This window comes from Notechis scutatus, chromosome 3 (genome assembly GCF_049901735.1).
Source record: "Notechis scutatus isolate UNSWTSFEM ecotype Mainland chromosome 3, rNotScu1.2, whole genome shotgun sequence".
Classification (NCBI taxonomy): Eukaryota; Metazoa; Chordata; class Lepidosauria; order Squamata; family Elapidae; genus Notechis; species Notechis scutatus.
Window position 1 is genome coordinate 25,400,374 of NC_142011.1, and position 16,922 is coordinate 25,417,295.

Consider the following 16,922-nt stretch of genomic DNA (forward strand, 5'->3'; position numbering starts at 1 on the left):
AGCACCAGCCCTCCATCATGTGTAAACACAATCAGACACACATACACACCCTGATTTATTTACACACTACACAGAGCCTGGCACTAGTTCATTCACACTGTCTGTTCTTTACCTATAAACAAATGCAGGTCTGGCCACAGAAGCGGGCTGCTTATCCCCAGCGACAGCAAGGGGATCTATCTGCATTTGTCTGCACACAAAGCCATTGTTCTTCGTGTTTGTTTGGTGAGGGCAATAAAATGTCCCATGTCTCAGCAGCTGTAAAACTGACCTAATTCACACCTCTTCCTGGGAGTTCCTTCTGCTTCTCTGTTCTGGGCTGCTTCTCTGTGGCTGCTTTGTTAGGGAGAATCCAGAGGACAGCAATTTTTCCTTATAGGGAATCACCTCGGACCTGAAACCAGGTGTCAGTGGAAATCCCAAAATTGTGCTATAAAGTCATGTTTGAGTTTCAAGCTTGGGAGCAGTCACTATAGCTACCGTGGCAGACGGCACCTTGCAAGTTGGTTTCCATACTAGCTTGGTTACTATTTAACATCTCCACCCACATTAGGCCTGATTAAGCGAATCAATAAGATAACAGGCAAGGCAGGTTTCCTCACCCTTCCTCCCTCCCTCCCTTGCCCAGCTTCTTTTCTTGTTATTTTACACTTTCCCATTTTCTTCAGAATTATACTGATGAGAAATGGTCAATGTAAGCACACAGCTAAGTGCTAAGATGGAGGCCCCTCCGTATGGTGAGTACACAGGCTCCTGTCTGCCTATCTTTTCTTGTTTTTGAGGAGAGACGCTCAGAGGTTGAGCAAAGCTGTGTACACTCAGGGCCGACAAATCCTGCTGTTTGTTGTTGATCTATGGAGACCTTATGCGCTAGGCCAACACGCATTTCCTGGCTGTCCGTGGTCTCGGATTCCCTGTAGTTGGCTTCCTCTTAGTCTGTTGGAGAAGCAGCTCTGCTGCCCTTGACTTGAAAAACGAACACGCATTCCTTGAACTGAGTTTATTTTTATTTTGAAGTGAGAATGAATTTGCCAAAAAAAAAAAAGTTTAATGAAAAACCAGCAGGAAAGGAGGTTAGGAACCTTAGATCTGAGGTGAAAACAAAAGCAGACTTTTCAAATGCAGTATTGAAATTTGTACCTTGCTCTTGTGTGTATGACTGTGTGTAAGAGAAAGAGAGACCATGTCAACCCTCGCACAAAACTTTGCAAAGAGACGTAACAAATGAATGCAGATTTTTCTCAATGAGACTGATTTCTAAATTGATATATACTGCACTGTGCTGTTCAGGTGGCATAAAGTCATGCTTATATTTCCAGTTAGGAGTTCTGAGGTGGGCTGAATGGTTAACCCCATATGTATATGCATAATGCATTTATTTGTTGTTGGTAAAGATGAACAATAACAACTTTTCTGTCTCAGTTACATACCCATGCACTAATAGGGCCCTTTCCAGTCCTATTTTGCTCATGGATTTCTTGAGAATTAAACACGTGCAGAAAAGATTCTCCCAATACATGTAGTGTTTGTCCATTGTCCTTTGTTTACCACAGTGGCAAGTTATAACCATCTCTTTAATCAACAAAACTAAAAAAAACATGAAAGTTATAACCTACCGGAATAAGGATTTTTGTTATGTTATTCATAATACTTGCATATTGCTTATTTTATATTAATAAATGATATTAGTCACTATGAATCACTATGAATCACAAAATGCTAAGCTTGAATTAAATAATACTATGCTTTGCTTGTTTATGAGCCTACATTATGTTGGTCACTGGGGAAAAGCATTGTTTGGAAGTGAATTTCAGAAGTTAGTGAGATTTCTGCTGGCCACTAGGACTCTATTCTTGATCTGGTTCACATAACACTTTGCTACAGATAGTGGTCATCTGGATTTTTGTAACCTTAGATCTGTGTGAGCATCTGACATAAAGGCGCACCCTTCTTCAGAGTTTAATATAGCTCAGGTAGGAGGTCTCTACCCAGCACACTTATTGTTGTAATTTCATTTTGTATTTGTAAAGCAAGCATGTCCAACCTGTGGCCCATGGGCTACATGCAGTTCTAGAAAGCTAGTAATGTGGCCCCATAAGATTGTAAACTTTTAACATTATTATGTGGTTTTTAACTATATTTATTTGCATTAATTATATTATATATTTTATATGCGGCCTAATACAATTCCTCTTCACTCAATGAAGCCCAGCAAGCCAAAACATTGGACACCTATAATGTACCATTTTATGTATATAGATAGTGCTATATAGGTGGGATGAAGCTGGTTCTGATGGTGAAAGAGAACTTCATAGTTCCATAGCCAAAGGAAGAGTTGCTGAAGGTAGAAAGTGTTGTTATATTTTTTTGTCTGCAAGTCAGATCATCAACTGATATGTTATACCTTTGGATTGTTCTTTTTTAATATTATTTAAATATAATTATTTAAATTTTCAACTAAAAGATAAAAACTAATACAAACAAAAAGAAATAAAAATAAAAAATAAAAAGTGGAGAAAAGAAAGAAAAAATAGAAAAATAGCAAAGAAAAAATAAGAATCTAGCAGAGAAACACATATAAAGAAAAGAGTTCTCCTTTTTTCATAACAAATATAAACAATTTCAGTAACTTATCACTTTCTCTTAAAATACAATAACTGATCTCTTCTTTCTGTATTTCATCTCTTATCCAGGGGTGGGATGCTACCGGTTCTGCTTGGCTCTGTAGAACTGGTAGCTCTGAAGAGCAGCAAATACCGAACCAGTTCTGTGTTTGCTGCTGTTTGGCCCACCCACCTGCCCGGGCTCTTACCTGTCCTTTATTTCCTGCTTTTTCAACCTCAGCTGCTTTGAGCAAAACGTAGTCACCGAACCAGTAGTAACATCGGTTGAATCCCACCCCTGCTCTTATGTAAAAGTCCTGATCAGCAAAAGTCCATTAAGGGTTAATAGAGATTAAATAACATAACTTGTTTTAACATTGATCAAATAAACCAACTTCATACTCCTACTTTTAATAACCTTGATCTTTAATCCCTTCAAATAATGTCTTAGAACTTTATTTCTTTTCATTATTTATTTATCTCTTTGACAAATGTCTTTAAAGCTTTAACAAGTCTCTTTTGTAAATTCACCATAGGAAAGTGATCCAGGTCACCCTTTTGTTTGTTATTTGTAATATCTCTTTTAATTATTGAGACATTGGCCAATTTCATGTGTACATCCAGGGTAGCATGTTTTTCATATCTTTCTTTTAGCCTATCATTTTAAAAACCACTTTCTAATCAGTCTCGGTCTTGTGTGGTAAAAGTTGTTCCTCTCCCATAACACCTTTTAAACACTATTTATAGTAACCGACACTTTTAAAGCTAATTTCTACATCCATCGTTCATAAAAATCCTTCAATGTAATATTCTGTATTGGTAAGTCAAATTTAATGTTCTTCTCCTTTAACTGAGGTCTTTAGTTCCTTCTGGTTGCCTCTGGTGTCTTCAAAGTCTTATCCATCCCTTTTTTAAAAAGAGAATTTAAAACTAAAGCCTTTTCTCAAGGGAAGGATTCTCAAAATGAGTTCCAAATTTCAAATCCATCTGGACCCTTTGTCCATTTAACTTTCCATGTAACTTTCCAAAATCAAAGTTCTAATCCTCCTTTGGCTGTTTATACCAAATATATTTATATTTATTTTAAATCCTTACATGTGTCCTTAAAACTTCTTTTGTAAGGATTGAAAGAAGCTCATCTAGTACTAAAATCTTGTTGTTCCTAATAGCTAAAACAAACAATTTCTAAAAGTGACTAGAAAAGAATGTATATGCACCCAATGGCCTTTTTGAAGGTGCTAACCACAATTGGAGCAAAACGATGTGTGTTCCTTCATGTTCCAGAGCTCTAAACCTCCACAGACCATTGTGTTGCAGTCTCCTTGCAAGGAGGAACTGAATGGGGCACTGATGGATAATTTCAAGTCAGTATATTTGCTGGCTCTTCACTCTGTTGTGTTCATTGTCTTTGCTTTTAGCGGAGCCATCTTCAGTTTGCCTCTGCTTCCCTGGAAGTTGTAAAAAAAACACCCCACCTTTGTTCTTGTTAAGATAAAATCTGGAACCTGTTCAACTATAATGTTGCCTTTCTGCACAAAGAGGAGGGACACCCTTAGCATGTGTTCATTTCCTGTGGTTTCCTCATATCATTGGCTGTAGTGTATTTTCCTTTAATTTTCCTTTCTGATTGTGAATGAATCATTTGTGCTTGGAACAGCATGCCAGATAACCTGCTACAAAACGGTAAGGCCAGGAGAAAAATGAAAACTGATTTAAATGTAGTTGAAATTAAATATATGTTCAATATGATTTCTTTCAAATAATTCTTTCAAGAATAATTTTCTTCTACTAGCATCTTTAAAGTAGTATATTCTGCCCACCACTATTAGGTTTCTCTGGCAAACTGCAACAAACGGTTTTGGGATACGCATAGAGCAGAGGTGTCAAACTCAAGGCCCAGGGGCTGGATCTGGTCTGTGGGGTGCTTAGATCTGGCTTGTAGGACCACCCTGGAAACAGCAAAGAAACAGCCTGTGGTGCCTATGCCAGCAAAAATGGAGGTCGGTAGGGCCGTGGGTGGCCCTCCTGAGCTCCATTTTCACTGGCAGTGGGTTGCAGGAGCTCGGGAGCCTTTTTGATTCCCATTGTGGCAGTGGTGGGATTTAAATAATTTAACAACCGGTTCTCTGCCCTAATGATTTCTTTCAACAACCAGTTCACCAAACTGCTCAGAAAGTTAACAACCGGTTCTCCTGAACTGGTGCAAATTGGCTGAACCCTTCCACTGCACTGTGGGCACCCTATTGACCTGTGTTGAAAGAATAATTTTGACAGCATCAGACTATAGCCACAGTGAATAGTTCCAACTCACTTTCCAAATGTAGCCTGCATTAAATGGATGGTATCACCATGCCTACAAGACATTAATTCTGGGGTATCAATTAGATGGCAGTTAGTATGAACTGATGAAAAAACATTTCTATTGTAACTCAAAGGGTCGGTTTTGTTTGATGCAAAACTCAATGCGTTTGTGACTAAATTTTATAAGCTGAAAGGAAATTAAGATTCTAGTGCAATTCCACAGCAAACAACATTCTCCAATTTTCTGTCAAGTACACAGAATGTGCAATAGATGTAATATACACAATTCTTGAAAATGGAGTGATGTATCTTGTGTTTTATTATTTTTCTCTGAATAATTGCTTCTTATATCAGTCTTGATGTTTAACTTGGTGCCTTCAAAGGATATATGGTTACAGCTGCTGTAGAAACAAATTTTTCAGCGAGTTCTTTAGGAAAATGTGGGGGGAAATTTCTCCCTCATTACTATTACTCTGATGACACATATATTGTTTGTGTGTATTTGCATATAATACAGAAGGCCCAATGTAGAATCCAGAATCAGATAGAGTTGCCGAGCTGAAATATTTGGTATCTCAACACTGTGTGTGTAATACACTCATTACCAAGCAGATGTGCTTACATAAAATGCCAAGCTTCATTAATATTAATCTTGCTAGATTCTCTTTGGTTTACCATGTTGTCAGAATCCAGCCTGCTTGTTTAGATTATTCAAAGGATTTTATGAACCAAGAAAAGTTAAATATGTTGTATGAAGAGACAACAATAAAAGCAAGGGTCTTGGGCAAAATAGTTCATTTATTTCTTTCCTTAAAAACAACACAAAAGCAAGAAAAGAAAAAGAAAAGAAAAAAGGATTTTTCCAAGATAGCACAGAGAAGTGGGGGATTAACTTATCCTCCCCCATTGTCCTATCAGGTCATTTCTGCATTTGTTTCTAACATTTTTTTTTTCATTCTTCAGCCAAAATGGCTTACATATAAATCAGTGGGGGCAGGCATACCACCAGCAATTTAAGAGGCATGACACAGGAAAAGGAAAAAGCAAACTCATCGGCCAATGCTTCAAGTTAAGAAGAGATTTTAAATAGGATTGGATATAATTTGAATGAGGAGAAGTGAGGTGGATCATTTATCCTGCTCATTTGTACAGCTTAATTTATTAATATATATCTGGGGAAAGATGAAGGAATTATTCTGTTCAGCATGAGGTAATAATCTTCAATAGTAATAAGCTATTTTTAAAGGGCACCCTTGCCCTGGCTCAAGACATGGAGGAAGGCTCATCTGATGTATAAACTAGTATTTAAAATTATCATATGTACATTTTTGCAAAACTAATAAGTTAAAATATAGTGGAAAGTTATTTCAAATTTCCAAACATAATTCCATTTGATTATGGAATAATTGACTTAATTGGACAAAATTAGAAGAAAAAGAAATTGATAAAGGATGCAGCAAGAGAAGGGAATTTTAAAAAGTTGATACATTTGGGCTAAGTATTTGAAAAGTTTCAGAGTATGTATAGAATATAAACAAACAGCAAGAAAGAGCTAGATGAAAGTGCAGCATCTACCACCCGTTATATTAAAAAGCCAATCCCAAAATGGGTTAATAATGGGTTAATAATTGGCAAAGCATGAATCCCAGCTTCAATTCTCATCACTTCCAACTGAATGATAGCTTGCAGTGCCACTTAGTGTCACTTCCACTAAGTGAATACAGTATTCTGATATTTGAATGTAAATATAACTCCAGAACATACACTTTTTAAATATGGAGACTTCACGTGTCATTCATGAAGTTTTACAAAGATTCCACATGATGTTATCTATCTGCATCATCCATACATGTTTCACTAGTATTTAAGTTCTGCTTTTTTCTTGCTACAAGAAATTGGCTATGGATGGAAAGAACATAATAGGAAGATAGTCTTTTTTAGGGTGTAATAGGAAAAAATGTATAACTGAATTCCAGTGAAAGAAGTTGCATGAAAAAGGCACCTCCTCTCTTTTTCAGTGGCCGTGACTTGCCATATATTTATGGCTTCAGAGCCATCTAAGAAATAAAATAAAACTGGTGCGTTTTCTAAAAAAGCTGTAAATTGTCCACTGGGATCCTTCCAAAAAGCCCTAACTCCAGTGAAATTTTTTATTTGCTAGTCATTTTTTTGGCAAACAGCTTATGTAGCTTTTTTGCTGAATAGATTCTGAAATAAGATCAGTTTAATAATTTTGAAGCATTGTTCTTTCTTTGTGGATTCTCAAGATTGTCACTGGGTTTGAAAGTTATTTCCGGTGTTTTAATGACTGGGAGCTTTAAGGGGAATGAGGACAAACTGTCCCCAGTGTTTCCAGCCCAAATTAATCTTTTGGCCTAAGTCCGCTTACTTTAGGAAATCAAATTCAATAAAAAAGTCCTTCTCCCAGCAACACAAAAATATGGTGATTAGACATGTCCTTCTCATTTGCCCTTATTGAGCACTGGGTAAATGTTAGTAATCCTTCAACCATTGTCAATAAAGTATTTACAGAGTATCTGTTCCTGGATAATCCACAAATACATATACAAATGGCACAGGAAGGATAGTGGTTTATAACACTCAGTCATTTAGAGAACTTCTAAACAAATGATGACTCCATAGAGTTGTCTGCTGTGGAAACTCATAATACAACTCCATTTTTTTCTTAACATACTTATCTTCTTCAATATAGTAGTACAAAGAAACACTGGGAAAGAATCAGGCAAATGAAAGTTCTCCTCTAGTAGAAGATACTATTTACTAGATTATTCCTTGCCTTTGCATTTCCACAGTATTGGAAATATTTCCCTTGATCTTGTGGAACATCTCCAGACCTTCAGAGCATGCTTTTAGGAAGTATTATAGGATTGCCTTTCTCTACCCGCTACCCTCCTCCTTATGGCATTAAATCTGGATCCAACTGACTGTTACTAATATGTGCAAGATGAGATACATTTAAGCCAGAACCAATACTTTGACCCAATGGATACATCTGTAATTTTGGAGAGCTTGTTGTAAGCACTGACACAAAATACATGCAACTAGAACTATTATCCATTCACAAAATGTTCACCATTATTATCGGCATTTACTAGATCTTTAACTGGAAGCTCAAGGAAGCTGGATGATTGCATCCACACCATGTACTCCCATCCCCACACTGTGCTTCAATGTTCCTTAATCTGGTGTTGTTAAACTATAACTACTATAATCCCCAACCAATAAGACCAAAGATAGTGTCTTCCACATTTTTTGAGCTGTAATTTCCAGATTTTTTTGGTGACATAACTACTGGATTCATTAGAATTAGAATTCCCAAACTGGAGAATACCAGGTAATTTATCCCTGAATGTAATCTTTGCTTATACTGGTTGAGAATAAGAAGTGGGGTTTCTGTACAGAGTATGAATGCCAAGATAGGCACATTTCAAAAATAATTAGGAAAAAAATGCTTCAGATCATGCACACATCAGTAATTCTCTTTTATTCATTAAAGCAATCTGTTCTTTTTAAATCTTCCATGTGTATGGAAAAAAGTTGTAGCTGCTTTAAGAGTTGAATTAAACTGATATCTCAAATCTTATAGAAAGGCCTCAAATTATATCAGTCATGACAAATTGTGTAATATGCTCAGATAAATAGGAATCTCAGAACATCTCATTGTCCTCATGAGAAATATGTAGAGTCCTGAAAGCCACAGTATGTGAAACAGGTTGGCACTTGCCTGGCAAGAAATGACACAAAGCTATATACTTTCCCCTTATTTATTTAACCTTTGTGGTGAATATTTATTAAGGGAAACAGAATTGGAAGAAGTTGAGGTGGTTTTAAAACTGGAGGAAAAATATCAATAATCTATGCTATGCTGATTATATTACCCCAGTAGCCAAAAATGCAAACGATATGCAAGATCTGGTAATGAAAGTCAAGGAGCACAGTGATAAATTAAATATAAAGAAGACCAAACTAATGACAGAGGTGTCAAACTCAATTTCATTAAGAGCTGCATCAGGGCTGTGTTTGACCTCAGGGGGCCGGTTGGGCATGGCCAGGGTAGGCCAATTCAACATTACTCATGTCAGGGGCACCTATGGTGGCCCAAGCACTCTGCCAAAGAAAACAGAACTCAGGAGGGCCGCATACGGAGCTCCATTTTTGCTGGCAGAGGGACTGCAGGCTGGTCCATTGCTGTTTCCAGGGTGGCCCTGCAAGCCAGATCTAAGCACCCCATGGTTCAGATCCAGCCTGCAGGCCTTGAGTTTGACACCTGAGGTACAACAACCAGTCTTATAATTCACAGTGAAGATATCAAAGTGGTAAATAGTAAATGGCTTCTTCCTTTTAGGAGGATCAACCATCAACTATATATGCAAGCAATGAATACACTGCAGACTAATACTTGGTAAAGCATCCATGAAATCCTTAGAAAAGATGTCCCAAAAGTATTTTTTCCAAAAAGCATCAAGAAAGTCCAGTTGCCTTTTGGAAAAAACACCTTTGAGATAACCATGACCTGGATGATTGAGAATCTCCACAGACACTTAGAAAAGATATTCAGATCAAATGCCATGTTATGTCTATACCTACAAAGTTCAGAATTGTGTAAGCAATATTATTCCCTCTGACACTGTGGAAGTGAAAGTTAAGTTTTGAAGAAGTAGGATTGAAAGATTGTGGATGTCTTTGAAATTTGAGTTGGAGAAAACTCCTGAGAACAATGTGGACAGCCAAGAAAACAAAAATTGGATCATTGAACAAAGCAACCAGAGTTCTCACCCAAGTCACAAATAATCAGTCTCCAATACTTTGGAGTTAGAAAGGTGGAAGGAAAAGACAAGAGGTTGGCCAGCAGGAAGGTGGATTGGCTCAGTTACAGTGGCAATGAGTGCATCTAAAAGACCAGGTTAGGGATGGATCATCACAGAGAACATTTGCTGACATATCTTGATAATACATAACCTTCTCAAAGCAGACTTATTTTTTTCAGGATTGAGCAGAAAAATAATAGACCGTTTAAAAAAAAGCAAAAAGATGCTGGAGGTCATGCAAGGTTGAAATCACTATTTCTGAATCATTTTGAAACGTACATAGTTTAATAAGTATGTTACAACATATGGTATGGGCTAAATAGGATTATCATACCTGGACTGCAAAAAACTGGACAACAACAGATGGAAGCAAAGTATCAAGGCTGTTCTGACCATCTTCTACTGTCACTTGGATTTTTCTACCATCTGTTCATCATCTGGATATAGTACTTATCAGAAATTTACATCATGAGAATAAGGAAATACTTTTACTGTGGATATTCCTATAATTCATGTGGCATTTCTGTTTGGGTTGTTGTTGAATATTTACATATAAAAGACGCCTCTCAAGGTAATATAATTTTTGTTAGAGATCATAATTTTTGTCATTGTTTAATCTTTTTGTTTATCAAACAATGCAATCTTCTTCCCGATTAGCACATGCTTTAATCATACATGATAATTTCATATGCCAATCAAAACAAATTTTAAAATAATTGTAAATCACATTCAGAATAAAGGCAGAAGCTTATGCCCTTTCTCTATATTGCATGGACTTTTTTGGCAGAGATATTTCATTGGGGGAAAAAGTCCCCCTTCAAAGAGGCATGTTATTTACAGGTTTTCTGAATATGTTGTTGTTGTTGTTAGTTGTGAAGTTGTGTCCGACCCATCGCGGCTCCATGGACAACATTCTTCCAGGCCTTCCTGACCTCTACCATCCTCCGGAGTCTATTTAAGCTCACGCCAACTGCTTCAGTGGCTCCATCTAGCCACCTGTCGTCCCCTTCTTCTTTTGCCCTCAATCTTCCCCAGCATTAGGGTCTTCTCCAGTGAGTCCTTCCTTCTCATTAGGCAGCCAAAGTATTTGAGTTTCATCTTCAGAATCTGGCCTTCTAAAGAGCAGTCAGGGTTGATCTCTCCTAGGACTGACCGGTTTGATCGCCTCGCAGTCCAAGGGACAATCCAAGGGACTTTCTGAACATACTTTTCTATTTTCATTTCAATTCTCTCTCAAGAACTTTGTATGAGAAGCCCTGATCTTAATTGGCTTTCATTGAAAAATAGATATGAAGAGATGAGCAATTATGTTAACATTTGAAGAAAAGGATAACTTTTTCCCATGTGCAAAATCTAAAAATGGGAGTAGAAAATGGGAGTAAAAACTTCCATACTGTTATAAGAACGGGCCAGCTCACACGAAATCTAAGGCTAGCAGCCATTCTATTTCCTGAAGCAGTGTTGCTCCATACCTCCATACCTCTTCACTTAGCCAATGTCAATAATGATGAGGATATAGGCAAACCAAACTCTTTGATGCTTCTCAGAACAAGGCTGATAAAACCTGCACAAACTAGAATAAGTGGCGCGACACCCTTTTTCCTTGTCCAAATCAATAATCAGGTCCCATTAAAAGTGTTTGCTGACATGTAAGTGGTTCCTATTGTAGACTGAGTTTCTAATGGAGACTACTGTCTGAGATTTGTAAAGATGCACAATGTACGGGCCACTTTCAAATAAACTGGATATACCTACAATTTCTACCCATTGTAAATACCGTATTTCTGTCCTAAGCAGTCAGTCCAAGTAAAAGAGCTTGGTTATCAGAGAGGAAGAAATCCTGTAATTCTCCTTAAGTAAATACATGCACAAATTTATTTACTTATCTCAAAATGATTAAAGAAAATAAGAAATTTGAGGCCAAAAAAACAGAACATTCAAAGTAGAAACATTAAATGGAGACTTTTTTCTTTTTCTTGCTTAACCTCAAATTGTTTTCAACTCATAAGCTTATCTTTGTCTGGTTTAAATGAGTAAAGTGAAGAATTACCTCCAGTTATGAGGCCATAATGTTGTCTGTAGCGTTTACTAATAGTTAGAAGAAGAAATAAAAAACAAATCACAAATACAGTTGGTGCTTGCAATAAAAACACCAAAATAATACTGAAAAATAAGGGCATTTAACTCTTGATTGTGGGATTAGAAAGTAGGGTTTGAGCTGTGATCTTAATGTTAACCTCTGTAAGCGGCAGTATTTCTTGATATTTATAATGACAGTGTCAACATTTAGGGAAGTTAGAGCTCTACAGTTAAATTATTATACTTAGCCTCATTTGGGAAAACTCTGTTGACATTGGTGCGGTTTCCTTCATTCTCTCTTGCCTTTTTAACACGCATCATGGCAGAACTTGAATTTGAAATGTTTCACCAAAATCAGTTCAAATCAGACTTGAGCTTTTCCCAATGGCATGGATAATCACATCCCACCCCCTCCCCTCTTTCTCATGGCAACTTGGACGCAGGCATAGGAATGTTTTACAAGTTGACATTATGTTTTTGAAAGGCACAGTGAATAAATGATACATGAAATGAGATTTGACAGTTGAAAAAGAATGAGGAAAAATTGCCATGCAAAAAAATAGGCGGCTTTCTTTTTCTTCTGTGTGTTTCAACAGCAGCAGCTGAAACTAGTCACCCTTTCTATCGAGATAGGTAATGTGCTCAACGTATGAAAATTGATTCAATCCACTTTAAAAGTTGTTTTCTATAATATAATTTTATTAAACTTATTAGAGTATAAAACACAAATGAAAATGGGAAATGGGGAAAGAGAGAAGTGTCAGATAAAGGAGAAAAAATGAAAAAAGTATTAACTTTCAACTCTTTTCAGTGCAGTAGAATGAACATAATAACGTTATAATCTCAACATTTTACTTTGCATACTCAGTATGGGATTCAAATAATTTAACAACCAGTTCTCTGCCCTAATGACCGGCTGGGTAGGCAGCACTTGGCCTCCTGCACCCACCTGGGAAGCAAAAACGGGGTGCCACACACCCCCATCCCATTTTGGGCCTAGTGTGCCTCCCTGCAGCCTCCTGGGAGCAAAAATGGGGTGGGTGGGGACTCCTGGAATGGGCAGGAAGGGGAGGGGCAGGGACAGTCAGCAATTTAACAACCGGTTCAGCCAAAGTGGTGAGAACCGGTTGAATCCCACCACTGTATCCTACCCATTTCTATAACCAAAATAAAAGCCTAATAATTATATCCCAAAATCAAAGTTTTATTTTCTTTGTATCTCAGGCACAAAACCCAGAAGTGATTTCCACTTAGAAACAAGGTTAAATGCATTCTTCTCTTTGATCAAAACAGTAAATTTGATGGTCTCCATCAGTTTCTCTAACCATTGTTCCATTGTCGGAATTAGTATATCTTTCCATTTTGGCGCTGGTTGCCAAGTGCCAAATTTTGATCATGTGACCATGGGGATTCTGTGACAGTTATAAGTGCAAGGTATGTTTCTAAGTCACTTTTTTCAGTGCTGTTGTAACTTGGAACAGTCACTAAATGAATGGTTGTAAGTGGAGGAATAGCTGTACACCTATGGGTTGAGCTGCTGGTCGCTGACAAACAGGGAAAGTTGTGGCATTTTTTCCTCTTTTTAATAGTATTCTAATAAAATTTCCCTTGAAATATAATGGGGGGAAAGTTCAAGAAATATATTTTTTTGTTCCTTGAGAGCAACTATAGGTAGTCCTTGACTTACAACAGTTCATTTAGTGACCATTCAAAATTACAATGGCACTGAAAAAAAGTGACTTATGACCATTTTTCACACTTAAAACAATTGGCACATCCCCATAGTCACATGATCAAAATTCAGATGCTTGGCAACTTACTCATATTTATGAGAGATGCAATGTTCTGGGATCATGTGATCACCTTTTGCGACCTTCTGACAAGCAAAGGCAAGGAAGAAGCCAGATTCACTTAACAACCATGTTACTATGAGTTGTGGGGGCACAATGGTTAGAATGCAGGCTACTTCTGCTGACTGCCAGCTGCCAGCAGTTCAGCAGCTCAATTCTCCTCAGCTCAAGGTTGACTCAGCCTTCCATCCTTCTGAGGTCAGATAAAATGAGGACCCAGATTGTTGGGGGCAATATGCTGACTCTGTAAAGCCCTTAGAGACAGCTGTAAAGCACTGTGAAGTGGTATGTAAGTACTATTGCTATTGCTACTAACTTAACAACTGCAATGATTCACTCAACAACTGTGACAAGAAAGGCATAAAATGGGGCAAAACTCACTTAACAAGTGTCTCACTTAGCAACAGAAATTTTGGGGTTAATTGTGGCCGTACATTGAGGACTACCTATACAGTGTATATATGAGATTCTCTTCCACAAGAAGAAGAGAATAGAAGCCTTCAGGTTAGCTTGGAACATGTTTTAGTGAAATTGATGGAAAATAAGCAGTTTAATGATGAAGAATCTATGTATTCTAGCTTCAATTTCATGCCCATATATCTCTTGGGACCTGTTGTTTCGGTACACGAACAAGAACAATGCTATTACAAAGGCCTTTCTTGAAAACTTTTCAATAGCATATTTGGACACTTTGAGAAGAGGACACTAGACCAGCCCATATTCTGATTTTTAAAGTTCCTTTTAAGTTTCCTCAGTTATCAAATCACTAATATGATGGGTCACTCTTTTGTTCTATGTTCTATTTTACTAGAAGGTAAAACAGTGAAATGCTTCCTGCTTTCCTCTCTAGTCCCTTCAGCTGAAAATATCCAGCTTTTTTCAAGGGTTTTGAATATATTTATAAGGCCAGCATCAGTGGAGCCTAACTAAAGCCAACGGACTCAGTTCTGTATAATGATTTCACAACTGCAAAAAACTATGGATGTGTGTGTGCAGAGGTGCTTCTATTATATACTGTACATAAGATATCTGCAACAAAGGGTTTAATTTTAGGTGATACCCTTTCAGGTAACTCAATAAAATATTTCTACCAGTGGGGGAACTGTCTTATCTCCTGTTAACATTACAATATATCTTTCAAAAAAGGAAGTTAAAAAAAAGTGTGTTACACTTCCTTTTGTCAAACCATATTTCAGGCTGTGAAACAGAACAATAATGCAATATACAATGTGGTTGCAATGAGTCAAGGGCAACTCTGAAAACATGGAGGGAAAACTGCTCTCAGTTAAAAGTGATGTCTACCTGGCTGACTTATATCAGCCCGGTCCCGAAACCAGGATGTGCACCTGACAATTCATTCTGGGCATAGAATTTCTGAAAAGTGATTTTATATAAGGTTACATTTAATACACTACATTCAATACATTAACATAGTCGCTCACAAGGTACAGGATGCTTCCATTTTGTTTTCCTTATGTGGCTGGGCAGAGATCTCCTGTAAAGAATGCCATCTATCAAATGGTATAATGAGAGGGGCTAGGAGGAAGACATTCTCTTAATAGGTGCTGTCCCACCCTCAAGGCAAAGAAATGAAATGGTATAGGGTCTCCTGCTTGAGCAGGGGATTGGACAAGAAGATCACCAAGTCCCTTCCAACTCTATTATTCTGTTCTGTTCTGTTTTACTCTACTCTACTCTAGTTCACTCCACTGCACTCCATTCCATTCTACGAGAGTCCCCATTCTTAGGGTCTTCTGGAAAAATGGCTGACCTGTGGGTTTTTCAAGGTCATTGGGGATCAATTGCAGAACCATTGACAATAGAATTAGTTTTATTGTAATAATATATTGTATTATATTTTCTCTTCTTAAATTGACCATAATCATATTGAACTGATCTTCTTCTTGTGCCATATCTGTTATCGGACATTGGCGATCATGTTGGCAATCCTATCTTTATCAACAACCACATAAAAAAAGTGCTGTTGAGTTTTGTCCAAGCCAATCCCTTGGATTTTGAAGTCATTATGTTCTCATTTGCCGTCAACCTTTCCTTGGAGGATTAAGTGAAATGTGCTGTATTTTTCTGGGTGTTGCATCACATGTCCAAAATATTCTAACTTTCACGTTTTTATAGTTTTGATGATTTCTCTTGGCTTTCCCAGGCGGCTTATCACCTCCTCATTTCTGATTTTGTCAACCCAACGTATATGTAACAGCCGTCAGTAAATCCACATTTCAAATGCTTCTAGTCTCTTCAAGTGGCTTTCTGTCAAGAGACCAACTCTTCACTCCGTAGAGCAGGACAGAAAAGATGTAGCATCTGAAAAGCCTGGTTTTCAATCTTAGGCTTATGTTGGGACTACAGAATACCTTTTTCATTTTTAAGAATGCTGTTTGAGCTTTCTCTATCCTTGTTTTTACTTCAGTGGTCATGTTCCAGCTTTCATGTAAATTAGAACTGAGGTACGTGATCCTTTCAACTTTTTCTAGTGATATTCCTTCTGAAGTTATCAGTGGTAAATTAATGGGTTGTTTGCTGAGGACCATGATCTTGGTTTTTGAGCTTCAAGCCATATTTTTCAGATATTTCTGTGACTCTGTTGATGAGGAACTGAAGGTCTTCATGTTTACTGGCAAGCAGAACTGTGTCATCAGCTTATCTTAAATTGTTGATCCGAATACCATTTACTTTGAGGCCAGCACCAATGTTTTCTAGTGCTTCATTGAAATTGAATTGATACTGTGTGTAAATTTAATTTTAAGTGCCCATTTTTATATGAGGTGGGCCTATTAGGAGAGGACGGTTCTTGTATAAAACCATATCTTATAGCATTTTAAAAACTATTTTTATTGATACAAATAATACAATTAAGGAGAAGCCACATTTTAGAAATGGCACAAGTTCATATATAGATGTATTATAACTTGTAAGATTTGCTATTTGCCATTGATATTCATATTTTACTAAGAATAATTAGTAGCTGTTAAAATGATATGGTATATTTACATATATCATGTCATTTAAAATAAACTTTGAAGTATTGGAAATTTTAACCTAAATTTATGATGCCTGTAAATTCTGTTTATAAATTTGTGTTTACCTTCTCTTTTTTTACTTTTTTGCATACCCTTAAAGTCTTGTAAGAACTATCTTCTCCATCAGTCCCAGCAATAAAGGAAAGTTGCTTTTTATATGAAATGCCCTTCTGTATTGACTGGCTCTCTTTTTAAACTCAAGCAAACACTGGGTTGCTTCTG

The 16,922-nt window shown here is 37.1% G+C and overlaps 1 protein-coding gene and 1 long non-coding RNA gene across 4 annotated transcripts in view; one reads left to right on the forward strand and one right to left on the reverse strand.

Moving 5' to 3' along the window:
• The window catches only part of LOC113410348 (uncharacterized), an 81,620-nt gene that overhangs the window by 752 nt on the left and 63,946 nt on the right, over window positions 1-16,922 (reverse strand). The window lies entirely within an intron of this gene.
• The window catches only part of HNF4A (hepatocyte nuclear factor 4 alpha), a 70,228-nt gene continuing 53,868 nt past the window's right edge, over window positions 563-16,922 (forward strand). The window contains exon 1 of one of the 2 annotated variants that reach the window (XM_087959343.1): window positions 563-737. In XM_087959343.1, the coding sequence (XP_087815469.1) occupies window positions 686-737 (52 nt within the window). In that variant the 5' untranslated portion in view covers window positions 563-685. The remainder of the gene's footprint in view (window positions 738-16,922) is intronic. The other variant, XM_087959338.1, reaches the window with a different exon arrangement.